This window comes from Mustela nivalis (genome assembly GCF_964662115.1).
Source record: "Mustela nivalis genome assembly, chromosome: 9".
Taxonomy (NCBI): Eukaryota; Metazoa; Chordata; class Mammalia; order Carnivora; family Mustelidae; genus Mustela; species Mustela nivalis.
In genome coordinates, this window is record NC_139028.1 from 66810181 (window position 1) to 66832501 (window position 22321).

Genomic DNA, 22321 nt, shown 5'->3' on the forward strand with positions numbered 1-22321 from the left:
TGGAGTGGTGGTGAGTGGGGAGGTGGGTAACTGGGTGGTGGACATTAAAGAAATCATGTGATGTAATGAGACTGATCGCGATGTAAATAAGATTGATGAATCACTGAACTCCAGAGATTAATAATACATTGTATGTTACTTAATTGAATGTAAATTGAGAAGAAGAAAAAAAGAAATAATCTCTGATTTTTTTTTTTTAGTTTCTTTTATTCCAAAGACACTGTTATCAAAGAAAGCAGCCATTACTGGTAATCCAATCTCATCCTATTTAAATAAATACTGACATTTAACAGCCTCCAAAGATGCCTCAGGATAACCTCTACATTTATAGAGTAATTATCTTCAGCAGTCATCTGATAAAGTCCAGTCCATAAAACAAGCCAGAGTACCCACATCCATGAGACATGCAAGAATCTAGTAATTCTACATATACATTGGTTTGAATGTTATAAATCAAAGCATGGAGAGATGTACACGTGCAAATATTTTCCATAACCTTTAAAAAGGTGATCTATGAGCTGAGGTTTTCAAGAATAACCCACAGACCATAAGTTCTCGAGCCATTAATTTAGACAAACACTCTATATATTCATTAATACAATAGTCTTGAGTGATTAAAGAGCATAATGTTTTATGTCCACTGAGAAGATACGCTGCCAAATGTCAAGTAGGTATACACACACACACACACACACCCCTTTCTTACAGTAAAAACTCACCCATGACATGTGATAACTTTCAGAATAAAGTTCAACAAGTTGGCATGGTGTCCACAATCACTCTTGCTATTTGTATGTCTTATCTGTACAAATTGTACGTTACACTGAAAAAAAAAAAAACAAAACCCTGCAGTTTCTTGATTCTCTGTTTCATCTCCAATATCATCTACCTGTCACAAATGCCTTACCTGCTTAGCCATTCATTTTTCTTTCCTTAAGAATCAGATGCCTTGCAGAGAAAGACAAGTACTATATGACTTCATTCATATGTGGAGCTTCAGAAACCAAACAAACAAGTGAAGGGATAAAATAGGAGAGAGGTAATTCAGGAATGAGACTTTTAACAACAGAGCACAAACTGATGGTTACCAGAGGGGAAGTGGGTGTGGGGGAATGGGTGAAATAGTTGATAGGCAATAAGGAGTATACTTGCTGAGATGAGCACACAGGGATGTATACAAGTGTTGAATACCATATTGTACACCTGAAGCTAACATAACACTGTATGTTAAATAACTGGAATTAAAATTTTAAAAAAAGAAAAAATCAGACTCCTATTAAAAAGACAAAGAAAATAAAAGTAGCTCTACAGACTGCTACCTTCAGTTGAATTTCAGTGCTTCACTGTCTTTGCTAACCCACATTCTATCGGTACCTCTACCACCTTTCTCTCATTTTCCTCTCTCTGTCTGGAAATATAAAGCTATGGTAGCTATAAAATCAAAAACAGAAACACTGTGTCAAATTTACCATTATGCTTCTATTCTTCACTATAGCATTTATCATATTGTAGGTGTTTTATAACATTTGATCAGTTAATAAAGAAGTAATGGTGAGTGTGCAGAACTCTCAAGAGTGGTCAGGAATTTGCATCTAATGCCCTGAATGACACCATAAATGTTGAAATTTGAAGAGTATGTCTAATTAGATACATGTAGTTTTTGCTTCTTTGTTTGAATAAGAATTAAAAAAAAAAAAAAACCTCCTCCTTTTTTTGAAGATGATTAGGATGGTCGAGAAACAAACAGAATCAATGATTTATTTTCACTGACCCAGAAAGTCACAAACCATGAGTCATGGGTGCATTTAATTCATTGAGAGATTTGTGTTTGGTAATCCTTCTGGAGAATGATACTTAAAGGAGAAATTTTAATCAATAATTAAAAATGAAGAAAAAAGGAACTAATATATTTTGTTTTTTCTACATTACTCATTCTCATTTCCCAGTAGGATCTAAACCCTATGACCAATAGGTATCATGGACTATGATGTGAAAACCATCTAAAAGGCAGGAAAATTTCACAAAAGAATTAAATTGAAAACTCAAACATCACAATTAACATGGATTTTTGCTGTTTTATTTAATTTTGAGAGATAATTATTTACTATTGTATAAAGGGAAAGACTGCAGGTATTAATCACATTGAATTTTATGAACACAACATCTTTACCACATGAATGCGGATCTGCTTGGTCTTGGCACCATATACAAGAGGATTGAGAAAAGGAGGGACGAGCAAGTAGAGGCTAGAAAAGAGGATATGGATATAAGGGGGAATGTGAGCACCGAACCTATGTGTAAAGAAGGAGAAGAAGGCAAGGAAGTAGAGCTGGAGGAAAACACAGATGTGGGCGATGCAGGTATTGAATGCTTTCCACCGAGCCTCCTTCTGGGGCAAACGGAAAACTGTGATAAATATTTGTATGTAGGACAAAGTGATGAAGGTGAGATCGAATCCAGCAACAGCAAATGCCACAAACAGGCCATAGATTTTGTTGACCTGCACATTTTCTGCAGCCAGTTTCACAATGGCCATGTGTTCACAGTAGGAGTGGGAGATGATGGTTGTATGGTAAAACTGAAACCGACACTTTATCAGGACTAAAGATGGGGTTGCTAGAATGGCAGCCCTAAGTATTACCACAGCCCCTATTTGGGTGACCAGCTGGTGGGTGAAGATGGCACCATGTCTTAGTGGATAGCAGATGGCCACATAACGGTCCATAGCCATGGCCAAGAGGATGCCTGACTCGATGCACTCAAACATGTGGATGAGTCCCATTTGAAGCAAACAAGAGTCAAAATAAATGTCTGGCATATGAAACCAGAAAATGCCAAGCATCTTGGGCACAATGCTTGTGCCAACTACAATATCCGTGACTCCAAGCATGCCTAGGAAAATATACATGGGTTCATGGAAGCTACGCTCAGAAATGATGATGATCAGAAGCACGGAATTTCCAATCAAAGCAAAAAGATACATGGCACAGAATGGAATCCCAATCCAGCACTGCACAGACTCTAGGCCTGGGATCCCTATTAGGGTCAACACAGAAGGCATGAAGACTGTAATGTTGGAGATGGACATAATGTCTTTGGGTCTCCAAAGGAGATGAAAGGAGTATCTCAGTCCGTGGTCCTCTTCTTCTCTACTCCTTTTTATATCCAAAGTTGTCATAGTGAGTCTCTCTGATTCTGTCCAAAATAGAAGGTCATATCATTCATTTCACCTATATTGTTAATGGAAAAAAGACTGGCCATTGATGCATATCACTGTTTTAAGGGAAGACATCCCAAAACACTAGTTTATAATAAGAGGTGCTTTGCATGGAAGGGCAAATGCATTAGAACCACCAGATCATTTGAATAAGGGAATCAACTGCTGCTCTTTCTGTTATATCTTTCTGGATCTGTGGACAAATAATAATGTTTGCTTATTTTGTTTGCAAATTGTACATTAATCTGATTTTCATAAATCTCTCCCTACCCTAAATTGCAGCTAATCCTTAGGACTTTATTTTTCTCTCCACTGTCACTGAGTCAGGAAGTGATAGTTTAGGCAAGCAACTAATCAAAAGCTTCTCATGAAAGAGAGGAATAATAGAAATGGCTCACCCAAGAGCATAACATACTTACATATCTATATTACATATCTACATAAGAATGGAAGTCCATTCAAAAACCATAAGTGACTCTTAATCTCACAAAACAAACTGAGGGTTGCTGGTGGGAGGGGGTTTGGGAGAAGGGGATGGCATTATGGACATTGGGGAGGGTATGTGCTTTGGTGAGTGCTGTGAAGTGTGTAAACCTGGTGATTCACAGACCTGTACCCCTGGGGATAAAAATATATGTTTGTAAAAAATTAAAAAATTAAAAAAATATATTACTAAGGCTGGCAAAAAAAAAAATGTGAGGTAGAGCTTGAGAAAAAAATGATTCAAATCCTAGTAATTTTTACAGCCTGGATCAAAGTTCCATGCTATTTTTTTCCATTATTAGTAAAACTGTATTTTATTTTGTCTTTATTACTAACATGGGATTCCTTAAAATGAGCAGAAATACTTAAAATAGCAGAAATTCTGTAACACCCGTTTCAGAATACCTAGAGGCAAGAAACATCTAGGAGGCAAGGAAATCCTGAACAACAGTGTGGAGGCAAGCAGACTTGTCCTTGCTTCCCATAGGACATAGGTAAATGGGTAGTTTAGCCAGAATAGAGGTTATTTTCTAGGGTTAAAGTGGTCAGAGTTACCATCAGCAAAAGATTGGTAAATTTAGGCTTGTTGATGTTTAAGAATATATATACACATCATTTAAATGCTTTGATCATTTTGGAGCTCAAAAATCAAAAATAAATAGAAAATAAAGGGGTGAAAAGATAGGTTCCTTAAAAGGGAGTCCAATCTAGAAGTAGAAAGGGAAGACAGAGGGCAGACATTGCAATACCAGAAATGATCCAGGAGAGGGCCATAGAACAACTAATGATAATTTGATCACCACAATTCATTGATGACTAAATTTTCTAAAAACTTGAGGTCTTAGTCCCCAAATGAGAGTTCTCTAATAAAAGATCATTGCTTTGAAAATTGCATATCTAGAATCATGAAATTCCCAAGATGTACAATAAAAAAAATTGCTGTCCTTAAAAAACAAAACAAAACAAAGCAACAAAAAAAACAAACAGCGTTCAGTTATGTCATTCTTTCCTAGACTCTCCAACACTGTTGCTTTATGTCAGCAAGTTCATAATCACCTAATCATATACCGAATGTCACCAAATATGCTAGTTATTCAAGAATAGCTGTGGTTTATGCTGCTAAAACTCTAGTGAAGGATCATAGTCAGAGGGATCATTTATGAAGAAAGACTGTGTTCAGCTAACATGTATTTAGGATAGACTAGTCAGTCAACCAGCTAAGTCTTTGATTTCCACAGCTTCGTTCTCCAGTGCTTCATTCTACAAAACCATAGGTCACAGATTTCTCATAGGGTTGACTTTTTCCTTTCTCATAGTTAATCTGAATTAGAATAGGAATCCTGTAGTAACAATACCATTGTCTGACTTATTCAAGAGAAAGACGTAATTACCTGACAGGTACAGATGGTGGGAAGGAAGGTGGGAGAGGATGTGAGTACAGGGCAGTTGGAATGGAGTGCTTATTGTTGGAAATGCTAGTAGGGCAGCATTATGAGGTAAATCTGGGGATAGTGAGACTTCCTTACCCTTTGTTTTTGAGAACAAGTTCTGTTCTTACTAGGCACCTGAAGACCATCCTCAGTCTTCATAGCACTATCCCTCATTGCTTACCTCTCATCCATCTTTCTTCCTCCTGAGATTCCGATCTCATTCCCTGGCATCATGTGCTGGGAAGCACCTCTTCTTCTGTCTACACCCTCAGTAACAGCCCATGTGAAAGTCATGAACTCTGATCCATTTGCTGTTTGGGCCATATCCAATATATGGACATCTTCATGATAAACTTTCCTGCTCTTCTTCTGTCCCTGCAAAACAAATCTGATCCTATTCTGAAAGACTTTCTGAGATCATGTTGGTGGGTTCATCCTCCAACAAAACTCACAGCAAGGTCTGTATCATGCTGAGGCAGCAGCAGGTTAAATTTATTGAGCTTGAATTGTAGAAAAAAACTGCTGGCTACCAATTAAAATATTCCCCAGTGAATGTGGAGAACAAGGAGGTCTGAATATGACCTGAGAGATTCCCTCACCACTTGGCCAGTCCAGGAGGTTCCCAGGAGCTCAGAATAATACTCTTTTGGGTCCATCCACAGATAATGACTCTGAAATCATTTCTATAGCTTGCAGACACTCATAGTTACTCTCTTTTCTCTTCCCCCACAGGGTAAATGTAGAGAAATTAATAAACACAAGTTGTATTTTTATGAGCTTGCTTCCTTTTCTGCTGTCCTCATTTGGAAAAACATTTATTTGCAAATGACATATCAGATAGAGGGCTACTATCCAGTATCTATAAAGAACTTGTTAAACTCAAAAACCAAAGAACAAATAATCCTATCAAGAAATGGGCAGAAGACATGAACAGATCTTTCTCCAAAGAAGACATATAAATGGCTAACAGATACATTAAAAATTTTGCTCAATATCACTCAGTGTCAGGGAAATACAAATCAAAACCACAATGAGATACTCTTTCACACCAATCAGAATGGCTAAAATTAACAAGTCAGTAAACAACAGATGCTGGCAAGGATGTGGAGAAAGGGGAACACTGTTGGTGGGAATGCAGGTTGGTGTAACCACTCTGTAAAACAGTATGGAAGTTCCTCAAAAAGTTGAAAATAGAGGTATCTTATGACCCAGAAATTGCACTACTGGATATTTACTCCACAGATGCAAACATAGTGATTGGAAGGGGCAACTGCATTCCAACGTTTATAACAACAATGTCCACAATAGCCAAACTATGGAAAGAGCCCATTTTGTTTACACACACACACACACACACACACACACACACACACAAAATGGCATACTACTCACACACACAAAATGGCATACTACTCAGCAAAAAAAAAAAAAACAAAAAACAAAACAAAAAAAAACTCGACATTTGCAATGATTGGATTGAATTAGAGGGTATTACACTAAGAAAATAATTCAATCAGAGAAAAAATTATATGATCTCACTGGTATGTGGAATTTAAGCAACATAAGATCATAGGAGGACATGAGATGTAATGAGCATTGGGTAATATATAAGACTGATGAATCACTGACCTCTACCTCTGAAACAAATAATACATTATACATTAACTAACTGAATTTAAGTTTTAAAAAATGGAAAAAATAAAAAATAAAATAAAATATTAAAAAATCTCACAAAACAAACTGAGGGTTGCTGGGGGGAGGGGGTTTGGGAGAAGGGGGTGGGATTATGGACATTGGGGAGGGTATGTGCTTTGGTGAGTGCTCTGAAGTGTGTAAACCTGGTGATTCACAGACCTGTACCCCTGGGGATAAAAATATACGTTTATAAAAAATAAAAAGTTAAAAAAAAAATCTTAAAAAAACACAAATCAGAAATCAAACAAACAAAAAAACAACAAAGTAGTTATAACATTTTACATTCTCATTAGTACCATATGGAAAAACATCTAAAGAACACTTAGATGTGGGCATGTTCCTATGCCATGAATTATGTGAATATCCTTAGGACCCTTCTTTCACTGAGACACTTCTGGAAAAAAAAAAAAAAAAAGTATCCACAATGACTCTTTACCACACTTTAACTCTCATTCTCCTGCAGTCTCATTTATCAGATTTTTATTTTATTGAAGCTATGTTCATAAATTCAGTAATATTCTCAGAATGTATAGCTATGATGGACATTTCTAAATCCTTCTGTACTAAGCTCTGGGCTGGTTGTTGGCCATTAGATGAAATTTTTCTCTATGCCTCCCTTTATACCTTCCTCTTCTTTACCTCCCCCCTTCCCTCAAAATGCAGGTGTTTAATTCCTCAAAGACGTGGAGGAATCATGTCATCTGCTCTTGAGGCAAGTAAAGAGGAAGATAAACATGCTTTCAAATTTTTAGAAATATAGGAAAAATAATTCATATATCTTTTATCATTAGAATAAATGATTAATTCTAAGATATACTTATGCACATGACATTCTCCTTGACATCATGCACCTGGTTTCTAGACTTTCTTGTATGCTTTTAACTTAAGAGGTACTTGAGGTAACAGAGATGCTGGTAAATTTAGGAGGAATCCTTTCAGTAGGATGGAGGAGGCATTCAAAATGGATTTTGGAGAGAAGAGATAAAGATAAAAAGAGGACCTTAGATGCTCTTTCTCGAATTTCATCTATGAAGGAGACAGATACAATGATACTGATTCATGTTGAATAGAATTGATTCAGAGGTCAGACTAGCACATGTTAGCTAATCATTAGCTCAGTGTTTTCTGGGGGGAGGGGAATGATTTTTTTTTAATTAACATATAATGTATTATTTGTTTCAGGGGTACGGGTCTGTGATTCATCAGTCTTACACAACACTCACCATAGCACATACCCTCCCCAATGTCCATCCCCCAGCCACCCCATTCCTCCCACCACCCTCCTCTCCAGCAACCCTCAGTTTGTTTCCTGAAATTAAGAATCTTATGGTTCATCTCCCTCTCTAGTTTCATCTTGTTTCATTTTTTCTTCCCTTCCCTTATGATCTTCTGTCTTATTTCTCAAATTCCTCATATCAGTGAGATCATGTAATAATTGTCTTTCTCTGATTGACTTATTTCACTTAGCATAATACCCTCTAGTTCCATCCACATTGTTGCGAATGCAAGGTGTCAGTTTTTTAATGGCTGCATAATATTCCACTGTATTTATATACCACATCTTCTTTATCCATTCATCTGCTGATGGACATCTAGGCTTCTTCCATAGTTTAGCTTTTGTGGACATTTCATTTGCTCATTCTTGAGAATGAGCACTGAAGAACTATTTAGACTAGCTTGTCTTTTGTTTCTCTCCTCTTCTATTCTACTGATTTTATTTAAATTTTGGTGCTGCTTCCCCAATATCCCATCTTGGTTCCTTTTCACTCTCAAACTATACAATATTGCTGGTAATTGAATCTCTCAAAATAATTGGGGTATCAATTTTATTATGCCAACTCTTATAACAATATTTTCAGTACATATCCTGATTCTGTTCCTGAGTTGGCATGTCATATCCAAATTTCAGTTCACGTTAAACATACTTTGAAAGACTATCTTGACCTTTTCTTTTGTCTGTAGAAAGGAAAACTTTTCCCCACTTTATTGTAATATCAGGAAATAGTTTCACAAATAGATCAATATCTATTAATTTTCACTTTTCTCTCAGTTTTGCGTTTTTTTTCAGAGGGTAGGCAAATGAATCATCTTTAAAAGATCATCATTAAAAATCTTTTCTCAAAAATATTGTTATGTGTTCATTATGAAGCATATATTGATATTGCAATCAGGTTGTTTAGCAGAGTAAAATCAATTACATTTATTTCCTGTCCATCTTTTTTTTGAGTAATCTAGTCATTAAGTGACTCATATTGTCAAAATCACTGATAAATCCTATGAAATTGAGTCAAGAAATTAATGTCTATGTATGGGGTCAATTGATTCTCAAAAACAATATCAAGGTTGTCCAATAGAGAAAATCTAGTCTTCTCTACAAATAATGCTGAATCAACTTGATATTCATAACCAAAAATATCAATAATTTTCTATATAACAATTAACTTAAAGTGGATTATAAGCCTAAACAAAATATCTAAAATTTTAAAATTGCTAGAAGATACCAGAACATTTTTGTGACCTCATAATTAGGCAAACATTTCTTAGAAAGGATAAAAAAAGCATAAAATAAGAGAAATAACCGATAAATTGGACTTTATTACCATTTAAAAATACATTATTCTTTCAAAGATGCTATTAAGAAGATTAAAACAAGCCACGAACTGAAGAAAATACTTGTAAAACACATATCTAATCAATTATTTGTACCTAAGACAGGTAAAAACATTTTCAATAAAAAAGACAATTTTTTTTCCTCTAAACTCTCTCTTTAGTAACTCTTTAAAGCTATTTTCTCATTATCCCATGATATTGGTAGCACAGCTGAGAGCGTATTGCTAAGACAGGTTTATCATCTCAAAATGAAACATGTAGAGACAAACTAACTTAAATTTTATTTATGAAGCCAGAAATATTTAGTCTATTTAAATATATTTAGGTGGGGCCCCTGGGTGGCTCAGTGGGTTAAAGCCTCTGCCTTCAGCTCAGGTCATGGTCTCAGGGTCCTGGGATGGAGTCCCGGCATCAGGCCCTCTGCTCAGCAGGGAGCCTGCTTCATCCCTATCTCTCTGCCTGCCTCTCTGCCTACTTGTGATCTCTGTCTGTCAAACAAATAAATAAAATATATATATATATATATATATATATATATATATGTCCAAAAGATTCGAAGTCACTGCACATACCCACACAGAAAGATAACGAATGGGCAATAAGCTCATGAAAATGGTCTCAGCATGTTCAGCCCACAAGGAGGTGGGGCACCTGGGTGGCTCAGTCAGTTAAGGGTCTGCCTTTTGTTCAGGTCATGATCTTGGGGTCCTGGGATTGAGCCCCACATCTTTAGGGCTCCCTGCTCAACAGGGTGTCTACTTCTCCCTCTGCCCCTTCTCACTGCTTGTGCTTTCTCTCTGAAATAGGTAATAAAATCTTTTTAAAAAATCACAGTGAGATATATCTACACACCAGCTACAACAGACGAAATTAAAGACTGATTTTGCTGAATACTGTAGAACATCTGGAATTCTCACATACTGCTGATGGTAATGTAAAATTGTGGAGCTACTTAGAAAGTGGTTTGGAATTTGTTTTAAAAGTTATCCTTACATATAGCCTAAGACCCAGCATTCCCACTCCTGGTACTTACCCAAGAGCCATAAAAATACTAGCTTGTACAGGATTTCCACCCTAATCATCATAACAATATTGTTCACAGCAGCATAAAATTAAAAAAAAAAAAATAAACTTTTTAAAAATGAGTTAACATTGGACTTTTATTCCTAAACGATAAAAGTTGTCTGGAACTGAATGGTATCTGCCTTCTTCATAAGGGGAAATATCTGTTCATTCTACTTCTGTCCTCACTAGTCTCTATTGTTTTATATCTCATCTGTTTCATTTTTGTGATGTTTCTGGGCCTGTTAGTATTTTAGGTGTTTTTGTTTTGTTTTGTTTTGTTTGTTTTTATCCTGGCTTTTCAGATTGGGGTGATAACATAATTTTGGCATCCTGTTTCCTCTGTGCCACTGAGAGTATCTTATGCTGCAAACAAGTTCAGTAAATTTCTGATATAATTATTTCCTTTTTCCTGTCAGACCTTGATGGTATATTCACAATCACACACTCATGCTGTTTACCAATATTTCTTGGTTTCCTTCTCTTCTCCTCTTTACATCTGTAATTTTGTGGCTTTTCAACATCCTCTGCATAAGTGAATATGAGCACAATTGATGTGTCACTTATAGATAAAAGCATTAACATTCTGGTGCTTACTCACCTTCTTTTTGTTTACAAGCAACATCTATTCTAAGAGCTTCATATTGAAATGTTAAGAGGCTCCATCAAATTCTCTTACTGATACTTAAATGGTGCATGAATTCACCCTCCACCCCCTATCTACACTGTAAATGTAGCTGAGAGAGGAAAATTTTATGTTTAGTCCCTTGAGATTTGGGTGCTATTTTTTACTGTAGCATGAATTAGCCTAAACTGATTTGTACAACAATGAGATGAGGCAGATTCTTGGTGTGATCCTCAGAGTGAATTAAGTCTGTCACCTGCAAGGACTAAAGTCACAAGGAATGACATGTAATAAAACATTACAAATAAAATTGAGTTGCTGTTTTCAACAATTCTTTATCATCAGCGTAAGAATGAAAGTTTGACCCATAGTATCATGGGTGATGTTTCTGGTGGTTGTGGGGAATAAAGAAGAGAATTCCTTGGAAGCCAGACTGTTTTAAGTGGAGCCCCATTGTATAAATATTCCCTTGAAGAAATATTTAGGTGTCATCATTACAGACTATAATTAGTTAATTATAATTAATTATATTTGAATTTTAAGATATGGAACCACTCATAATACTATTTGTTGAAAATTTAGTTTTTTGTGTTGTCTAGTTTAGAATCCAGATTCTGCCACAGGCTAACTGTGATTTGGAGAATTACACTTGACTTCTCTATGTTTTCATTTCCATATCTGCATGATGTAGAAAATACTGAAAATAGCTTCATATACCTGTTCTATGAATTAAATGATCTTCATTTAATTGTAAGTGATGTAAATCACTTAGTATGGTACACCATATATAGCTTCTGTCAAATAAACATGGAACTCCATAATCTGGCACTCTGGTTGTAGTGTCCATCTGTATAACCTGCTGCTCTAGATATAACACTGCTTCACAACATACATTCAATGAATACTTAATCTTAAGATTCATTTGTACACAGTATGTTTTTAAATTTTTATTACAAAAGCTTTTACTTATTTCAAAACGAACGTAATAATGAAACTCCATCCACCCATCATCCAGCTTCTATAATTGTTTTTCTATGTTGTTTTTCTATCTCCCACACTCTATATACTCCCATACTATACATACTCTTTTGTGTCCTCACAAAATGTATGACAAATATGTATCACTAAATTGTATGTACTTGGAAATACATACCTCCCTAGGACCATTCTACCTATTTCCAAGGGGAAAAAACAAATGAATCATGTATTTAAGTATTGAATAGTTGAGCAAGATCTTTACCAGGTTAAAGCCTGGGGACTGTGCCTCCTTCTAGAAGCTTACATCAAAGTAATCACATTCTGTATTTTCAGAGAGAAAGGGTGAGACTATTTTTCATTTCTCCATCTGCTAAAGCCCACAGCTTTCTCCTAAGCAATAATAAATTACAGAATTTTTCCCATTTGCTGAAGTAATATCCAGGCAATAAGGTCTGATCCAAATTTCTACATTCTTAAAATATTACCTGTCTGGATTAGACCCCATGCCTCTTTCTAGTCAGTGTACAAACAATGCTATTGCGAATTTCCTTAGTTTTTATACTATAGACGATGGGGTTGACCACGGGTGGGAAGAAGAGGTAGGCATTGGCCATGACAGTCTGAAGGAGTGGAGGTAAGTGTCGCCCAAAGCGATGCAGCAAGGAGAGGCTGATCATGGGCACATAATACATAAGAACAGCACAGATGTGTGACACACATGTGTTGAGTGCCCTCCACCTCCCAGTTCCAGAAGCTATTCCTAGTACAGTGTGAAGAATCAACACGTAAGAAACCACAATGAGCAATGAGTCCAGCCCAAATGTGGAGGTAATGATAAACAGACCCAGGATGCTATTGGGGCGAGTGTCTCCACAGGGTAATTTGATGAGATCTGAATGGAGACAGTAAGAGTGTGTGAGGTTATTGTGGCCACAGAAAGGCAGACCCTTCAGGAGGAAGAGCAGTGGGAACATGAGCACCACACTTCGAAAGGCAATGGTGGCACCCATCCCAAAGATGCGGGGGATTGTCAGGATAGTTGTATAGTGTAGAGGGCTGTAGATGGCCACAAAACGGTCTACAGACATAGCCAGAAGGACACCTGACTCCATGATGGTAAAAGAGTGCATTGAAAACATCTGGAGCAGACAACCACCAAAACTGACATCATTAATTCCACAGAGGAAAATTCCTAACACAGCGGGCATGGTGGAAGCAGAGACCCCAAGTTCAACAAATGCTAGCATGGCCAAAAAGAAGTACATGGGTTGGTGCAAAGCAGGATCAATCCGGATAATATGAAGAATGATGCCATTTCCTAGGAAGATGATGATGTATAAAAGGCAGAAAGGGATGGATACCCAGATGTGCTCTGCCTCTAGTCCTGGAATGCCAACAAGAGTGAATGTCGCAGGTGTGAATGCAAGGGACCCATTGAAAACGTCATGGTGAGACTTCTTTGGAAGACACAGGGAAGCACATGGGGTCTGGAGAATATAAATCTCTGGTCAGTTATTATACATCAAATTTCAATCTCTTGATAGTCTTATTTAAAACGTTTTCTTGCCAAAGAGATGGGAAACTTATTTCTGAAACATCCTGTGTGGAAGAGAAATCTGTTTAGACATGTAAAAGAGTGTATCTCCATGGGCTACACGCCAAACACAAAAGGCATGAACAGAAATCTCCACTGGGCCATATATGGCAGTGAAAGCCAGTGATAATAAGTATGGAAATGACAGCTTTCCATGGAAATTGAAGACTGAAGAAAGATCTGGTAATTTTCTGCCGTTTGTAGAGGAGTGAATATAAGTAGCAAAAGGAATATAACACAGTAATAAAGAAAATTCAGGATTCTAAAACTTAATAGAATTGCGATCTTGGGATATCTGAGATCCAGATATTTGATATAAACACAATAATAGTTACATAGGATAATGTATGTAAATTGTTTGTCATTTTTGGAACAGTAAACACTCAACACAGGAAATAAAAGGAACAGTTAAGTATTAGAAAACAGGGCTAGTTTCTCCCAGTTTTTAGTATTTTCTTTTTTTTTAATATTTCATTTATTTATTTGACAGAGATCACAAGTAGGCAGACAAGCAGGCATAGAGAGAGAGGGGGAAGCAGGCTCCCTGCCAAGCAGAGAGCCCGATGTGGGACTCGATCCCAAGACCCTGGGATCACGACCTGAGCCAAAGGGCAGAGGTTTTAACTCACTGAGTCACCCAGAAGCCCCAGTTTTTAGTATTTTCTAATGTCCTTTTTTAAACTTACCAGTTCACTCTTTCTCCATCTACTACCCATGGATGATGGGGAAAGTTGCTCTGTATTTTGTAGAAGGGTAAGTGTCTCCTGCTGGAACCTGGGGTCCACAACCTTCAGGATCTCACAAGCTGAATATGATGGCAAGGATGGAGGTTAGGGCTAGAGTTCATTATTTGGGAATAAGTTCATTAACACTTAACTCTACAACCTGTAGCAGAGCGTTGGGTGTAAAGGTGAGGAACCAGATGTGGAATTCAGGATGAAGCTTGAGATAGAGACAGTGCATGAAGGTGAAGTCTTCTTATCATAGTGGGTTGGTACTCTTGGTTAGGTATAACCAGTGGAATGCTAATAAATGTTTAAAAAACAACTCTCTGCGTAAAATGGCCTGATCTGTACCAGTTGCCAATTTCTTGAGTTTAAATGCTGACACTATGAGCAAATTTCAAGATACAAATGTGATGCCTCTGAATGCAGAGCTGAGTTGTTAATAAGCAGCTTTTCCAACCTGGTGCAAGGCAGTTACCAGGAGAGCATTAAAAGTAACCCAACTGATCCTATTTATCAGATACTTTCTTACCAGATGAACTGGCAGCAGACACATCAATCCATGCCTCCCCTTCCTTGCTGTTTCCTTCTAACCAGGCCATAAGCATTGTTAGCACTTTCTTTTATATGATTTTTAACTGATCATCATGGGAGGCAGGGTGAGACAGAATACTTCAGGGAGCAATTAACTAAGAATAATTATCCTTGGAAACTCCATCAGAATTCCAGAGGAAGAGAGAACACAAGTCCTGCTGATAGGCTTGGCCAGAAATATATGTAAGGGTATAAAGATACAAAAGAAGAAAAAGAAAGAACAAACAATTTTATCATTAATTATTATTTAAATATAGAAAATTTGTTTACTTTTTTTCATTTTTTTTAAATTGATACATAATGTGTTATTTGTTTCAGGGGTACAAGTCTGTGATTCATCAGTCTTACATTTTTAATATGTTTTTTCTTTCCACTATCTTTTGATTTTATTTTTGTCCTATAAAATGTATGTGGCATACATAATTTTTATGTAGTAAACATTTTTTCTTTTTATGACAAATATTTTTATTCTTAAACAGCTATTCCATACACAAATTCAAAAATAGATACACTTGTAGAGATATAGATATATAACTGCATATGGAGATGAGAAGTGATCTAGACAGTGATAGAGAGACAATAATAGTGATGGAGACTTTAAAAGAATTGAGAGAAAGTGAGGAGAGAGGAGAGAACTTTACTCAATCTAGAATTTGTTTTGGGGACATGGGTAACTAAGGGTTTCATCTAATTATTCACAAATGTAGAAACCATTTTTTCCAATACATGTATTGATAGATAATCTGGTGCTTCCTCAACCATTTTGAAGGAATATATGTTTTAGTTTAAATTTGTATATAAATATGGATCTATATCTAGACTCTGTATTACGCCTTTGGTTCTAAATGCCTATTATGTCATATTCATGGTGCTACAATTACTTTTTTTATAATATGTAAGTTCATATCTATCTGGTCAAGTAATTTTTAAAAATTTTCTTACGAATGTCTGTGTTTCTTCTTTTAAATAAGCAGTACAACCCAGGATGTATAAAAATAGAGAAATGATACATATATAAACATTAAAACCATAAAATAAGCCAGACACAAAACATAAATATATATTATTCCACTTATACAAGTAAGGAAATTTATAAAAATGTAAAGTAGATCAGAGGTTACCAGGGGGAGGAAGAATTATTGGTTAAGAGGTATAGTTTTCCATAAAAATCTGATCTGTCAATCAAAGAAAGACAAATAGCATATATTTTCACCCATATGTTGAATTTAGGAAACAAAGCAGATGAACGTGTGGGTAGGGAAAGAAGGAGGAGGAGGAGGAGGAGAAGAAGAAAGAGGAGAAAGGAGAGAGGAGGAGACAAACTATAAGACACTCAATGATAGAGAACAAACTAAGGATTGATGGAAGGAGGTATGTGGGGGATGGGCTGGATGGGTGATGGGTATTGAGGAGGGCACTTGTAGTGATGAGCACGGGTATTATATGTAAGTGATGAATTACTGAATTCTACTTCTGAAACCAATTTGCAGTGTATGTTAACTATCATTTAAGTAAAAATTTTGGGGAAAAATAAAAGAAAAAAATTTGAGTATTCCTCTGTTTTAATAAAAATGTATTTCTTCTCTCCAACCTTCCCAAAAGAAAAAGAAGTATAGAGTTTCTATTTTGGGTGATGAAAAATTTTGGAATTGGTGGTGATAATTATATAACAATTATAAATATTATTAATTTCACTGAATTGTATACTTAAAATTATCATTGGGGCACCTGGGTGGCTCAGTGGGTTAAGCCGCTGCCTTCGGCTCGGGTCATGATCTCAGGGTCCTGGGGTCGAGTCCCGCATCGGGCTCTCTGCTCAACAGGGAGCCTGCTTCCCCCCTCTCTCTCTGTCTGCCTCTCCATCTACTTGTGATTTCTCTCTATCAAATAAATAAATAAAATCTTAAAAGAATTTATCATTATAACAAATGTTATAGCACATATATTTCACCACAATGAAAAAAGAAAAAAAAAATCAGTATACAAGTAATCAAATAGATTAGCATTTAATTGGGATTATGTTGAATTTGCAGATTATTTTAGGGTCAATATTATTACAACAAACAATATGCAATGAACATTTCCTACATTTATTTTAGGCACACTTGTTTACCAGATCATTTTATTTAATTTATTTTTTATTTTTTAAAGATTTTATTTATTTATTTGAGAGAGAGAGAGTGGGCAAGAAAGAGAACATGAGCAGGGGGTGGGGCAAAGGGAGAGGGAGAAGCAGACTACCCCCTGAGCAGGGTCCCCTGACACAGGGCTCCATCCCAGGACCCTGAGTTCATGTACTGACCTGGAGGCAGACACTTAACCAACTGAGCCACTCAGGTACCCCTTGTTTACCATTTTAATTAACATAATTTTCTATTTAATTTTTCCATTCATTATAGCTGCTATACAACAGTATTGACTTTCCTCCAGCTTTATTGAGGTATAACTGACGATCAAAAATCACTTATATTGGATGTGTGTTACTGATGGCCCTATATAGGTGTATATTATGAAATATTCACCAAAACCAAGCCAATTAACCTATCCATCACTTCATACTGTACCATTTTCTTAATTTTTTCTCTTTTGCCATGAGAATACCCAAGATCTATCCTCTTAGCAAATTTCAAGTACACAATACAGTATAAAAATTTATGTATTTGTATGCTGCATTTATGGAATTCCATTAACTTTCCTATGCTTTATAAAGCCTAAGAAAATAAGTAAATAAATAAGCAAATAAAAATCAATTGATAAAATCTAGAATTTGTCTTTTTTCTTTCACCAATTCTTATACTTCTTTAACTTGTATTAACTAAAACCCCAATTATAATATGATATTTTCTAACAGTCTTTACACTGGGTATACTAGCCTATTTAGCCTCTTCATGCTTTGGGATACATTTTCTTGATGCCATATTCTTTATGTCACAGAGTTTCACCATGGCTGAAACCATTTAGGGCAGAGAAAAAACCATAAGAAAGAAGATTTATTCTTCTGCTCTGTAGTCTCCAAATCTACGTCTAGAGAAAGGTATTGCTCAGCTACCTAAATGACATATTCTTTAGTTCTCTAGGTCTCAGAGTCTGATATTAAATTACCCAGCCTCTTCCTGTTATGAAAAACTGTTCTCAACTTAACAACCTTTTAGAGTCCTGTTTGTTTAATTGCATCTGCAAGAGTATGTCAGTTTTCTCTAAGCTCCTCCAGAGCTCTCCATCTCTACCTTGTGTGCTATTCCATCTTTTTTAGTCATTGTTACCCAGCTGATGATTTAGTGGTCAGGAGACAATAGGATATGGAGCATCACCTTCAAAATTTCCAGGGCAATGGCTCAGGAAGCGTGCCTTCAGCAGGTAAGCACAGACGGAGGTCTCCTAGCTCCTTCAATATCTACACATGCCTGAGCCCTCAGCCTGAAAGTTTCTTAAAATTAAGGCTGTCGGGGCACCTGGGTGGCTCAGTGGGTTAAGCCTCTGACTTCAGCTCAGGTCATGATCTCAGAGTCCTGGGATTCAGCCCTGCATTGGCCCTCTGCTCGGCAGAGAGCCTGCTTCCCCACCTCCCCTCTGCCTGCCTGCTTGTGATCTATCTCTCTGTCAAATAAATAAATAAAATCTTTGAAATAAAAAAAAAATCAACTCAATCATTATTTATCTTATCGTATTTCATAATTCTGGGAGGGAAATTGGCATATTCTTAGTTTCCTACTGCCGAAATCACACATTAAAAATTCTTCTTCTTTAAAGCTCACTTAAACCACTCATTTAAGAAAATATTTTGTCAGCATATTGTCATCTATTTACTCTCCACCTCCCCATCATTTCTTGGAGAACCTGCACTTGATCCAAAATCCTATTGGCTGCAACTTTTTGTCAACCTTTTCTGTGACTTCCATATCTAGGATAATGACCTGTTCCAACCATTTTCTACAAATTATTATTAGCAGGGTTAGGTGAAGTTTGGTGGATTGGGTTAGTGTCTTTGTTCATAGAAATTACCATCATCATCAAAATAAAATCTATAGTTATTTTTTTTTAAAGATTTTTTTTTTTTTTTTTGTCAGAGAGAGAGAGAGAGCGTGAACACAGGCAGACAGAATGGCAGGCAGAGGCAGAGGGAGAAGCAGACTCCCTGCTGAGCAAGGAACCGGATGTGGGACTCGATCCCAGGACGCTGGGATCATGACCTGAGCCGAAGGCAGCTGCTTAACCAACTGAGCCACCCAGGCGTCCCTAAAATCTATACTTATTAAATGCCAAGTACATCATCTGTCATATTTCATTTAATTATGAATCCAATAAAGAAGGTACTAAAATAATTCCATTTTACCACTCAAAAACCAATAGTTACATATCAGGGCAATTTTATAAAGTTAGTGTGGGGTTGGCAAACAAGGATTTCTAATATAAAAGTATTTCTTTTAATTTCTAAAATAGACTTCCTTGCTGAAATTCAGGAAGTGAATATAACATATATTTCAATCCAATTTAATTATTCAGGATTCCAAAGGTCAAGGAAACAGCCTTTCATTTCTCACATTGACACTATACATACATAAATGTGTGTATATGAACATATACTATATATGCATAATGGAAAAACAAAGAAAAAGACTAACTCAGAGAAGTTTGTAAATGTTCAAGAAAATGTTTCCAAGTTCATTTTTTTGTTTTCTTCAATTGTAAATAAGATCAGATTTCACATGTCTGTCCAGATTTTTCCCCCCAGTATATTCTGTGTAGGATCATGATGGGCCTTGAGGAATGAGAGATTGTAAAAATACTTACTTTTTTCAGATAAAAATATCTTCTTGAATGGAGAAATGAAGATAGTCTGGAGACAAATTAGGGAATATTATGTTTGGTGAGATAAAAGCCTTTTTATGTAAGATTACCTGTAAACATCCTATTTAATCTTTTACTGCCTTTTAATTTTGGCCTGGGTATGGAATTTTTAATCTTTTATTTCCGCCCTCAGTGAAGTCTTTTTTGATACCAAGATGTTTTGTTGATGATTTGGGTCTGAAGCCCCTGAAATACAGGGAAGGAAGTGTTAAGCTTTAAGGTGTCTACATTGTCTCAGATGGGCTCATTTAATTTGTTACTTGTTTTAATTCAATATTATCTGTTCATACAATAAAGCTATACTCTATCTATTCCATTGAGTAGACTCTCTATAAATAAATCATAAAATAACATTAAAGAATTCACATTTTAATTTAAGAAAAAAAGTTGCAGATAATTTATTTTAGTGGCTTTGTGTTACTGGCCCAAGTGTTTCCTGAATGCAGGAGTGTTTCATATTTCAGCAAAATTTCAACAGTCTCCACAAAAGCAAGGCAACTCACCATTTTCATTCCCCAGCTCTACCCAAGAAAGCTCCATTTAGGTTGAACCCTAAAATATATTCCTCTTTACTCAGAGTTCTCTTATGTTTGCTTAAGAAGAAGCTACAATGCAAAATAATAGCATGTCTAGGAGAATTCAGAATATCTTTTTTTTTTTTTCAAAGTCTTTAAGTGCTTTAGGGAAATGCATTGGTAACTTTGGCATTTACTGTCCTTTTTTTATATGTGTTGAGGATTATTTATGGACTTTCTTTATTCCCATTAGTCATTCAAATTGTATGTGTGTATGTGGGTGAGTGTGTGTGTTTTATTGAGAAATATCCAGCATTAGGCATTAACCTTCATTTTAACAACATGTGGTAATGCGGGAGTAAAGGAGAATTACTCGGTCTTGAATCTGTTTGGTCTTGACCCCATAAATGATGGGGTTTAGCATAGGGGGCACCACCACATAGAGGTTGGCTACTAGGATGTGGACATGATGAGGGATGGTTTCCCCCCCAAAACGATGGGCAAAAAATGAAAAGAATGCTGGGGCATAGAACATAAGGATGACACAGATGTGGGAAGCACATGTGTTGAGGGCCTTGAATCTGGCAGCCCAGGAAGGTATCTGAAACACTGTGCAAAGGATCATGGTGTAAGACATAATGATGAACACAATGTCCAGTCCTGTGGACAGCAGGGCCACAGTCAGCCCATAGATGATGTTGACCCTGATATTGTCACATGCCAATCTGGCAATGCCCATGTGCTCACAATAGGAATGGGGAATGATGTTTCTCCCACAGTACCTAAGTCTGTGTACCAGGAAGGTGAATGGAAGGCAGATGATGAAGCTCCTGACCATAGCTGCTATGCCAATCTTCCCAATGACCGAAGAGGTTAAGATCGTGGTATATCTCAGGGGGTGACAGATGGCCACATAGCGATCAAATGCCATGGCCAGGAGAATAGCAGATTCTACCGCAAAGATGAAATGTATGAAGAACATCTGGGACACACAGCAACCAAAGGATATATCCATGGACTGGAACCAGAAGATAGCCAGCATCTTTGGGGCTGTGGCTGTGGAGAGCAGCACATCTGCTGAGGCCAGCATGGAAAGGAAGATATACATGGGCTCATGGAGACTGTGCTCAGTCACAATCACGAAGATCAAGAACACGTTGCCTACGACAGCCAAAACGTACATGGAACAGATGGGGATGGAGATCCAGGTGTGAAAATCTTCCAGTCCTGGGATTCCAATCAGGACATACCACATATCCTGGGGACTGCTGTGATTATAAGAGGAGGGAGGCATCTGTGGCAGCATATTCCAGACCTAGTACATTTAATAAAAGCCACAGGACTGAGTCATGATTGAGGAACACCTCATTAGGTGGAATGATGACTGACCAGATTTTTTCCCCCCAATATATTCTTCTCTGTGGGAGGACAGCAAGATATATTAACTAGCCTACAATTGAAATCTGACTCTTTCCATGGAAGAATTTAAATATATCTTGAGAAAAATAGTTAGCATTTAATAAGTGCTTACTATGTCTAATGGAACATTCCAAATACAGCTCTTTAAATCTTCACAACAGACTGTTGAAAAGACCTTTATAATAATCCTTGATATGGATACTATAATTATTCTGATAGATTAAAAAAAGTCCCACAGACTTTCAGCTTCTTGACCTAAGTCCCATGGAATCAAAACCAGGCAACATAAATTTTAAAGCTTTGATCTCAGTCACCATCCAATACTGCCTATAGAAATAACAGTAGATACAAGAACATGTCATCAAAATTTTCACTGATGATATCTCTGAGTAAAATAGATACATGTGAAGTTGATCTCACTTCTTAAGAGAGAAGGAGGAACTAAGGTTTTACCAAAATAAATTCCCAGCATTATAACCCATAGGCTCTGTTCTTCATTGATTGACCACTGAACTGATTCTAATGG

General features: G+C 36.6%; 3 protein-coding genes across 3 annotated transcripts; all 3 read right to left on the reverse strand.

Moving 5' to 3' along the window:
* Positions 1-2149: 2149 nt before the first annotated feature.
* LOC309840191 (olfactory receptor 52A1-like) lies at positions 2150-3088 on the reverse strand (the record flags this gene model as incomplete). Its single annotated transcript, XM_082682264.1, has 1 exon — positions 2150-3088. One exon carries the CDS (start codon positions 3086-3088, stop codon positions 2150-2152), a length of 939 nt encoding a protein of 312 aa, XP_082538390.1.
* Positions 3089-12594: 9506 nt separating this feature from the next.
* On the reverse strand, positions 12595-15027 carry LOC309840312 (olfactory receptor 51G2-like; the record flags this gene model as incomplete). Its single annotated transcript, XM_082682381.1, has 3 exons — positions 12595-13587; positions 14381-14499; positions 14952-15027. The coding sequence occupies 3 exons, from the start codon at positions 15025-15027 to the stop codon at positions 12595-12597; spliced, it is 1188 nt and encodes a 395-aa protein (XP_082538507.1).
* Positions 15028-20710: 5683 nt separating this feature from the next.
* Positions 20711-21682, reverse strand: LOC309840096 (olfactory receptor 52Z1P-like; the record flags this gene model as incomplete). The annotated part of the gene is made up of 1 exon (XM_082682165.1): positions 20711-21682. The coding sequence occupies one exon, from the start codon at positions 21680-21682 to the stop codon at positions 20711-20713; it is 972 nt and encodes a 323-aa protein (XP_082538291.1).
* Between the last annotated feature and the right edge of the window lie 639 nt (positions 21683-22321).